At 43.4% G+C, this 10,867-nt stretch overlaps 1 protein-coding gene across 2 annotated transcripts in view; it reads right to left on the minus strand.

Annotated features, from left to right (window-relative positions):
* The window catches only part of gmeb2 (glucocorticoid modulatory element binding protein 2), a 65,514-nt gene extending 56,936 nt beyond the window's left edge, over nt 1-8,578 (minus strand). Inside the window, exons 1-2 of one of the 2 annotated variants that reach the window (XM_086005344.1) lie at nt 8,416-8,578; nt 4,128-4,324 (exon numbers count right to left, since the gene is read on the minus strand). In XM_086005344.1, the coding sequence (XP_085861470.1) occupies nt 4,128-4,324; nt 8,416-8,573 (355 nt within the window). In that variant the 5' untranslated portion in view covers nt 8,574-8,578. The remainder of the gene's footprint in view (nt 1-4,127; nt 4,325-8,415) is intronic. The other variant, XM_086005345.1, reaches the window with a different exon arrangement.
* Nucleotides 8,579-10,867: the final 2,289 nt, after the last annotated feature.

A 10,867-nucleotide genomic window follows, 5' to 3' on the forward strand; every position in this document is an offset into this window, starting at 1 on the left:
AACAACAGCAGTTTGTATTTATATAACACCTTTAACATAGAAAAACATTCCAAGAAATTACCAACTGATTTATCTTTGGATAAAGTTATACTGTCATGTTCACATGAACATGCGGTGGTTTCTGCTGCATGTCAACCTCAGAGTGGCGGAATTACTGCTGAGTCAGGTCCCAATCAGACTCCTGAACATAATAAGATGATACCCTTTGACAAAGATGAGCTATTTTAGGTAGTTTTGGTTTGTTGGCTGTTCCTTTAAATCCAGTTATTCTACATAAGCAGCTTTTTTTTAAAGAATGCCAACTGCAGTTCAGATTCTTCTACCAAGCTTATTCCAATACTGCGGTTCTAGTTATGTTTGTTACAGGTCAGAAAGAGGAATAATTAAAACTTAAATAATTGATTGGTTCAGTTTTTATAGAACCAGTCAGTTCCTTTTTTTAATTTGAATGGTCAGATATTCAAAATCCAGGAGGTGCTGGTAATTGTATTGGGGGATATAAAACAAGCAATCTTGTTTGAGCTGAGGAATCAATCCAAAAATCAAAGAGAAGGAACAGATTAGTTTGAAACTCCTGAGATTGAAATTTCCAAGAAATTTCACAGTGGTAAGAAATGTTTAATAATAGAGATTTTTTTTTAAAAAACAAAGAGTTGGCTTAGTTGTTAAGAGTTGCAATCATTTTATTTTGTCCACTGAAGGAGTTGAATAATAGATTTTCTACTGTAAATATATAATTGTATTATAATCACTTATTCGCTGGTTCACTGTTCAATAAATTTGCTTATTATTTTATACTTGAAACAAGGTCTGATGAACTACTCTACCACTCTCGGAGTATGGAGTGAGATCTTATACAGGCACAAGATAAATTCCAAGGGGGGTGAACTTCCTCACCATTTTCGGCAGGTTAGTGGTGCTAGAATGGCATCAGAATGATTTTTAGTGAGGAAACTTGGGTTTAAGCAATTTGTGCCAATTGTGTGCCTTTAAATTATTTCCTCAATGTTTTTAGACCATTCCACAATCTGCCAGCCACGCCTCTATTGGGCCCATTTACATGTGTGCCAGTGTCACTGTAGACATAGGTTTCCTGGATTTGCCCCCCATTGCACTGTGCGTAAGTTAGACCCAAATATACAAAGGTGCATCATAAGCCAGGGAGCAGTAATGGCATGCATACGCCACATCACTGATGCCCTGTATATCAGAGCAGCCCACTTCATTAGCTTTGACATCACAGCCAGGCAGCAGAGAGAATTTCTCCATCTCCGCCGTATCTGCTCCGACGATGGATGGCGGGGGAGTCCAGAATCAGAGGTTTTGCTGCCTGGATAGATTGGAGAGAGTTCTGGAGTATGCACCAGATAGGGTCGCCAGAATTCTCATCGCCTGCTGTGCCAATCACTACTTTGCCATCCAGGAAGGACTGCAGTTTGATAGGGCTGAAGAGGAGACGCTGGTTCTGAAGGGTCCTGAGCTTCAGGGAGAAGAACATCAGGATGTCATCCATTCGGAGTTCTCTCTCACATCTGCAAGGGCATCAGAGGGCAGAGACTCTCAGAAGTTTTCTCTACGTGATTCAGTCTACCTGGATATCATAGCTTGATCTCCTTCTCCACTAGCAAATAAAGAGATATTCCCTCAAACCATTGCCCATCCTACCACTTGACAACACAACAGCCCTCTTTGCCCTGACATGTCACCCTACTCTTTCCTAACACTGTGCTTCCCCTGGGTGCCTACACATGCCTTTTGATCACCTATTCTAGTGCTCCTGCTAAGTGCCACCTGAAGGCCAGGATCACAAGACATGGTTGGCTCCTCCTACTGTACATAAAATCCTGGGACTGAAGTGACCATTGTCTCATGACATTTGACCCCTGGCATGGAAGCGCTGCTGGCTGTATCTCTGGAGGGTGCTCCTGGGCAGCCTGGTCTCACCTCTCATGCTCCACTGGAAAAGTGACTTAAGGGGAAAGCTGGAGAGCTGGCACGTGTTGCTGTCCTGAGAGACGGCTGGATCATGTGCTGTGACTCCTGAGTGGCTTGATCCACATTATCATCTTCCTCCTCTTGTGGCTCCCGTTGTTATGGTGGATATGCAGGAAAGGAGAGTAGCAAAAACAAAGTGGGTGGGCTTTCGCCTCGGGTTAAGGAGACAGAGAAGGGAGAAGATTCTGCCTGGGTGGTGTTTCAGAGGAATGCCAAGGCGTTGGTGTAGGTGCTGCAGGAAACTGGCACCAGCAAGATGCTACCGACCTCATTATCTGCCACAGCAAGAGCCGAGTGACTTTCCACGAGTTGCACGGCCTTGTCCTCAAAGGGGATAAGGTACTTAAGGTTGGGGAAGCCCCCTCCGGTGGTTTGCCTATGGTGGGCATTGCATAGCAATTTATCCTGCTAAAAGATAATGACTGAGGGTAAGACAAGAGTATGTGCCAAGTGTCCTGAGAGAGCTGTTTAAGAGATATGGGGGTATGAGGGTACTAAAGTGGAAGAAGCGGTTTTAGGGTTGTGCATGTAATCAATTGCTGTGTGGAGGGCTAGATAGCCATAGTGCAAAATGCCAAATTGGAGCCCCTTAACCAAGGGTTGTTGTGGAAGTGTTGCTTTCAAAGGGTGAAGAGTGGTGCCTAGGTGGGCAAGGAACAAAAGGGAGAGGTTTACAGTGTTATATGCCTGCTCTGCTGAGGATGTGGAACTTCTTGCAGCTCTGTTCTACAGGCCTGGAGTGGGGGAATTGGCAGTATCGGTGCCACCTCCCTCCAGGTGGCACAGATTATAACTCTGAGTGACCTGGGAATCTGCCCATACTGCTTTCAATGTCCCCCAGGAGGACTTGAAAATCTGAAGGAGTGAAGTTATGCATTCTTCTCCATTGGCTTGGCGCTATGCCCTGCTGCCCCTGGGCACAGGTGGTCTTTAAGTGTTTATATTTCTGTCCATGTAAAAATATTAGTAAGACTTGCAGTGAAATAATGAGAGAAATGAAAGAGCCAAGCACTGGTCCTGTCTTACCTGCTTGTCCCTGGGGTTCTGCTGAAAAGCACAGGGTATAGAGTGAATTAAAAAGGCTGCACAGAGGTTTCCTGTTAGTTCAGATACTTAAGACTGCTTTTACACCAATACCTGAACATATTCAGGAAGCTCCTATGTACCTCCCTGCAGAAGCCACTTATGGATGTTTTTAAAAAGTGCAACAGAAATTCTAGGCCCAATCACTTAAAAAAAAAATAAGCACTCTCAAAAGGAGGAGGAGTTGGAACTAACTCACAAGAGTAATCTAAACTAAGAGGGCTGAAATAATCTAGTGTAAAAAGGACAAAAATGTAAATCACCCCCTTGGGCAGGCTGCTTTACATCACTTGGGTTTGATACTGTAACTCCAGTGCACTGGATTAAAATGTTCTCAGGTACTTTGCAGCCAGACACTGCAACAGGAGTTTTGCCAATTGTGCTTCACACTATATATAGCTACAGTTCTCAGAGCAGTAGCACAAGATAAACACATCTTTTCACATATAAAGTTTATAAATCAGAGTTACTATTATTTATTTAACGTTAAAGCAACGGGTGAAACTTCTCCATAGCAGATAACTTCTGCCTGGTGGTCGACTTGAGAACGAGCAGGAATCTTGAATTACACACCTGGAGCTGAAAGTAATCACTCGTGGAACTTCCTGACGCGGTTATTTGTGAAAAGCTGCTCAAATGTACTGCTGCATTAATACTTTAAGTTTAAGGGTTTGACCAGTGGTGAGCTTGGGTTAACATCTTCAGGCCACCACACGTACAATGATGGACTGTTGTAAATTCAAAATTGATTTTTTTTTTAAATCAAACAGTTTTGTGGCAAGTTTTATTATTTTTTTTTAAGGGTGCATACAATCCAGTCGGGCTCACTTTGTACAAGTATTTCCAATATCCCATGCCTTCCATTATAATTATGGGTGATAAAAGTGTATTCTATTTCTTCGGGTCTCCTTATAAAATGTAAAAGCAAGTCTATTCACTTCTATGGCTTTTCAATCTGTCTTACTGTTGGCAATAATATGACCTTGGCAAGCATACCAAAGCACATACATGTCCATCATGGGTTCAGGGCCAGTGTAAATACAACTTACTGGAATGTGTATTTTCTTTCTCCATGCCAAATTGTGGTTTCCCCAGGAAGTCCCTCTGTGCTGAACATTTACTAATCTCAAATCTATTGCTGTGCAAATCCACAGTTGTGAATGTGTTACGGGAGGTTAAACCACCACTATTCAGTCCAGCGTGCTGCCTTGCACATCTCCGAGACTGGCTTAATGAAAATGTCCTCCTAGAGGAAACAGATTTAAGTTAAACAACATTAATGAAGAGAGCACAAGGGTACAAGGGTGCATAAATACAATGCAAGGCATCTCCTTATGAAAACAGTACTTTCCCTACATAGTGCAATGTGTAAGTTACATGTCTTCTGATGAAATTACAAGAGTACAGGTTTCTTAATGGGGCAATGTCCCCCAGTTTTACTTTTAACGTCTGCAGGCCGAGTTTCCCAGGGCTTGAGAAACCCGACAGCTGAAGGGAGGCAAGAATGACTGGATCCAGCAGGTAAGTGCCGTTCCAGCACTGTTTGTGGGCCAGGAGGAGCAGGAGTCCTTCCCCCGGCCCAAGCTATCCTGCTTTCCCCCACTGCAATCCACCAGCCACCCCAACCCTCGATTGGATCCTACCACCCCCCCCCACCCGCCCCGCGATCCGATGTCGCCTCCGACCCGCGATCTTTTCCCCGGTCCCGATATCCTCCACAGCCTGCGATCTCCCTCACACCCCCACCCCCCAGACGATCTCTCCCTCCTTCCCTGTCCGCTCTCCAGCTGCAACCTTGTGCCACAGGCCGTCCCGCCCGACAGCCAGCCAGCCTCTCAATCCAGCTGGGTAACGTGAGAAAAAAAAATGAGGCAGGATATATTTCTAGGTTTCTCGGCCGCTACAACCACCCCTCTCCACCCCGCCCCGCAAATATCGGGGCTACTGAGGCTAACTGTAGTGCTCCAAATGCTATGCCTGGTGACAGTAGCTATCTCATCACAACCAGGGACTGAACTTCCAAACATGTGGCCTATAGGGCTTAATACCACATCAGGTGGGGCGTTTACTCTTTAAATTATATGGGGAACAATAAAGAATTTGTAGCAGGGGTACAGTAACATCATTCAGTACTCCTCCATATATAAACCTCACCATGGCAACAACACCTGTAAAATTCCAGTTCAAAGATGCTGTGTCATTTACATTTGAAGTGCCATAACAGAGCACCTCGCCTCCCTCCATCAAGCTCAGGGTTTCCTCCAGGAAGTTTAGGAGATTATTGACAAAAGTTTGATCAAATGTTATGTATGTAGGCTGGATGTATTCCTGGATTTATACTTTTACATTTAGCCCTGGTGCATTGTACTTTCCTTACTGTAATTCTCCAAAAAGGAAAATTCTACCTGGATGTCTCATCTAGTCACTAACTCACTATTCTGGGTTAGATTTCAGTGGCGTTTGACTGATTATGCTGCACTTTATCTGTGGGCCCCCCTCCATAGTAAGTTTAGCATTGTAGTCCGAATGTGTGCGCGCGCGGTCTACTTTTTGTAAATATGTGCTTCTCTCCGGTCTGCTCTCTGACAAAATTATGTACAGGAATATATGAATGAAAACTTCCAGCTCAGACTTAAGTTCTGGAAATAGCTGTGTGCTGTCCTGAAAATAGAAAATAAATCTGGACATATTTTTAGCTGAAATGAGCCATAGCTATCCATTTTAAACATTTTACTGCTAGAAAATCAAAGTGCTCCAAAGGGCTTATGCTTGCAGGTGAATCTCAGCTTGAACCAATTACACAGCAGCATTTCTGAACACATTGGCACGAAATATTCCTAGGTAGCTGTGTTTTGGTTTAAGTAGAGTTCGGAGTGCATAATTCAACAGGCTTTGCCACATTTCTCCTTATGGGATTCAGAGTCAAAAATGTTTGTCTTATAATACTCCTATGCAGCACCTTGGGACATTTTACTACGTAAAAGGCACTACAGGAAACTTTGTGCTATCCGGCACCGACGGGACCAAGCTGTTGCCGTCCCATCAAAACTGCCGGACAAACCAGCGCTAATGTTGAAACATACGGAGATTTTGAGCTCCGCATCTGGCAACAAACCCTGTTGCTTAGCAACAGCTTCTAAACAGCCGGCTGTACCTTGCAAGCGTCTCTGTAGCTTAGCAACAGCTTCAGCGAGACCTTGCAGAGCCTGACTGGTGAAAAAAAAGCAATGAAAAGAAAAAAAAACTAACAAAACGGCTCCTGATTTTTGCCGGTGGCTCGAGCATTCCGGACAGTTAACCTCCGGATAAACCAAAGTTTCCTGGTATATAAATACAAGTTGTTATTGTTGTTATAAGTTCAAAGTGGATTTAACTAGTACCAGCTTGGCAGTTGTGTATTAGATAGATTAATGAACTAGGAAGGCAGGCTAGGGGAAAAAATAAGTTATTTTTCAGGTTTTTGAAATAATGAGGGAATAGGTAAATTGGAAGTATTGTGAAATTAATAATATTCTTGGACCCACTGTAAACGATTTTGCAGCAATTAATTTTGGTATTTTGTTTCTCAATAGTTACAGTCTCACTACAGGCACATTAAAAAATCTAAACTGTCCCACATAAACATTACAGGGCAATGGCAAATATCCTACTTGCAACAGACCCTTTAATGCACTTACACTCAAGTGTTCATCAGTCACTGACACAAAGGTCTAAATACCTAGTGTTGAATTCGAATTAGCTACAATCTTGTTCCATATGGCTTGGGCAGTATTTGTAAAATTCCCACCAGCCAGGAATTGCAGCCTCAGGAAAAGAAAAACACATGGAGTCCTGAATGTGACATTGTATTTTTATGGAACTGTAAGATATGGTTTCATTATCCTCATGGGGGAAATGGTACCAGTTTAAGACTCAAAAATATAAAGGACAACCACTGCCACAAGATTCAAACCTAATTCATTACAATTAGTGAAAACTGAAAACCCACAGCCAAGAGTACGCAGATCAAGAATGGGCACACCTGCTTCCAGAATTAAACCAACAAGTTGCTACAGACACTAACCATCTGCATCTGACAATGTTCAATTCAGTGACAGACCATAAATTTCAATTATGTTATTTGTAAATGATTGTCAGTTTCCATTTCGAAGTGCCATCTAAAAAAGTGTCATTGGAAAAACTTAATATATCCATATCATGATTTACAGGTGGTAAATATGGACTTTTATTAAAAGACTTTTGGTGTCGAGTTTACATTTGAAATTTTTTTGGAAGATCTGTTCAAAAAGCAAACTCTTCAATCTCAAACCAGACAGTTGGCATCCCCATTTCTATTTGCCAAGTTCTCATTGTTGGAATTTGTTAGCTACAAAAACGTATTGGTTTGAGTGACATGTTAAATACTTAATCGTTCGTACATTTTGATAGAAATAGCTAAATAAAGCCCATATCCTTATCCTCGGTAATAACAGATCAATGTTTTCTACATCGCGAAGGCGGAAATGTACATCAGATGAAGCAATGTGCACAACTCATACAATGTTTATAAAAATGACATGTAAACATATAGATCTGTCGCAACCATACATGGTATGGTTGAGTTCACTCAGCACCCTTCATTTGGCTCACATTAGGTTGTCTTCCCTAGGGAATCTAATCAAAAATCACATCAAATAATGCAGCCAGGGGAACATTAATAGAAGATTCAATAGAATGTTAAGGGAATCTTAAAGTTAAATATACAGTATGGTTTTATTTCACATCAGCTGGTTGCTTCCCTCCCTTGAGCACAGTAGCATACCTGCGCCATCTTATTTTTTTTTGTATATATGCACGTTCAAATGTCATGTTTCAAAAAGAAGCGCACCAACCCACGTGTTTTGCATTTTAATTGCCTGTGCACTCCTGTGCTGCTCGGAGTGTATTCCTACAGCGAAAAACCACTCTTTAGGTATTATCTGCACTATTTACAACCCCCGCAAACAGCCGCCTAAATAATAGCGCGGCGCAAACCAAACTTGATAAAACTGGCGGCGCGTTGATTGATGCCCGGAAGGACCAACCAAAGGCAAGAAGGCGAACGCTGTGGCGGCCACCCGTCCAATCAATGACACCGGTGGGCGGGGCTTCCCCCCTCGATCAAGTTCGGTTGAGCCACAAAGGCGTTGGGTGGTCAGCCCGCGATCGGCGGCGACGCAGGTGACGCCGCCGTCCGTACAGTGCACGCCGTCCAGCTCGTCTGCGTCCTGACGTCCCGCAGGCACCCGCGGACGGCGCCCGCCGCGGGGGGACGCGGCCGAAATTAAATGAAAACGCGCCGGAATAGTCAGCTCTTACCTGTGCGTCGAGGCGCCCGATAGCGTCGTATTAAATCCGAAACCGAACATACACCGGGTCACAAGCGGCGACGTAACTTTCTGGAGCGCGCGGCTAAGCGCAGGGGACGTCGGGCTGCTGACGCACGTATAAGGGACGCACGTAGCCAGGGACGTCATTTGCGTCACGGGAAGTCCGTGGGGGAATGCTGATGAAGCTGCTCAGTGAAGCTCTGCAGGGGTGTAAGACTAAATGGCAGTTCAAGCTGTACCCCCACTTCCTACAATACAAGTTCAGGCACAATGAGTGCTATCTGTTCACTGTGTGTATCTTTTTGCCACATTTTATTTTCAAGTTCCCCAGTACTCTTGACCAAAGAGAGTTGACCTTTATTCTTGTTTGATGCAGCTTCTGCAGAGCAGAAGGACTTAGCTGGACCTTCAAATCAATGAACAGTCACTCATAAAATTGAAAATCATTGTTTTCTTGGCTATTTTGCCTCCCCCTCTTGTCTCCTGAAGGCATTGACTCCTAGATGGTGCACAGTTCCATGGGTATTGGCCACCTGGTACCTCACCCAAGTGACTTCTTCATGTCTGAGCTGAGACAGTGAGTTCAGCAAGCTCCTTAAATGGGAGGGAGTGAATCACTTATAAAACCAATGTCCCATTTGTATACCTCCAGCAGGAGCAGTAACCAGATTTTTCCCTCTTTCGGATGAGACGTTAAACTGAGGCCCCGTCTGCTCTCTCAGTGGATCCCATGGCACTACTTCAAAGAAGAGCAGGGGAGTTATCCCTGGTGTCCTGGCCAATATTTATCCCTCAACAACAAAAACATTATCTGGTCATTATCACATTGCTGTTTGTGGGAGCTTGCTGTGTGCAAATTGGCTGCCGCGTTTCCCACATTACAACAGTGACTACACTCCAAACGTACTTCATTATCTGTAAAGCACTTTGAGACGTCCGGTGGTCATGAAAGGCGCTATATAAATGCAAGTCTTTATCCATAAGCCCAATTGTTTTGCCACAACTGCCCCCAACTGAATTAGCTAACTCAGAAGCCAGGGATCAAAGTTATGACCTTCCTGGTTGGTATTACTCAATTAATCACTAAATAACCCCACCGAGTCACCAGGGAGGTGCATTTAAAAAAAATAAAGAATTTAAAAAAATTAAAACCCAAATATCAAAGAGTGGGTGTAACCTTGTATTCATTTGATGCTGATACAGTTACAAATAATTGTCACTCTGCATGAATTTCCCCCTCTCCATTATTTTAACCTTCTGACCAGTGAAGGATAGCCACCCAGGAATAAGCAGGTCAGAGATTTGCCAGTCGCAACAGTACAGAGATGGGACATAGAAGGTCAATTCATAAATCAACAGTGCGCAAAAGGCTATAGAGTGTGAAATGAGTTTGGGCCACAGGAGCAGATTTTGAATGTGGAGACTGCTGTGCAACGTTTCCCATTATAAATTGCTATGTTCACATTTATAATAGAAACTACTTATGTAAACTTGTCACGCTGTAATTACAACCTCCCCAAATGCAGGTGCTGCAGCATGTTGGGAGGGTGTAATTACAGTGATACTTTGACATAGGCAGTTTCCAATATAAATGTGGACATTGCAATTTATTATTTATTACACAAAAATAAGAACATAAATATGATTTTAAAATGATGCCTGAACTATGTCTGCACACCCTAGGCATGCAATTATCCCCATCCTCTAGCACTGCTTCACCAGAAGACTACACTTGGTCTTGACTTCCTATGTGCAGTTTCAAGTAACTTGATCATTTAGTATTGAATTGGCTTCAAGATTTAGGCAATTGTAGGTTGTGCAAAATAAAATTATGGGTTTTGACTTAGGCAGTTCCTGATCACATCTTACATTACTAATATAAAGAATAGTTTGATGATGATCTATGCAACGTATGGAAGGTGTGATTGTTAACATTCAACTGTTAGCCAGCCTCCTTCCTACTATGTGTGCAGTTTTGGTTGCCTTACCGGAAGAAGGATGTTCTTGCCATGGAAGGAGTGTAGCGAAGATTCACCAGGCTGATACCTGGGATGGCAGGAATGACGTATGAGGAGAGATTGTGTCGATTGGGCTTATACTCACTGGAGTTTAGAAGATTGAGAGGGGATCTCATCGAAACCTATAAAATTCTGTCAGGCCTGGACAGACTAGATGCAGGAAGGATGTTTCTGATGGCCGGGGAGTCCAGAACCAGGGGTCATAGTCTAAGGATAAGGGGTAAGCCATTTAGGACTGAAATGAGGAGGAATTTCTTCACCCAAAGAGTGGTGAACCTGTGGAATTCTCTGCCACAGAGGGCAGTGGAGGCCAGTTCATTAAATATATTCAAGACGGAGTTGGATATATTTCTTAAGGCTAAAGGGATCAAGGGATATGGGGAGAAGGCAGGGAAAGGGTACTGAATTTGGATGATCAGCCAT

The sequence above is a fragment of the Somniosus microcephalus genome, chromosome 13, assembly GCF_052327205.1.
Source record: "Somniosus microcephalus isolate GS21.2 chromosome 13, FLI_Smic_1.0, whole genome shotgun sequence".
Classification (NCBI taxonomy): domain Eukaryota; kingdom Metazoa; phylum Chordata; class Chondrichthyes; order Squaliformes; family Somniosidae; genus Somniosus; species Somniosus microcephalus.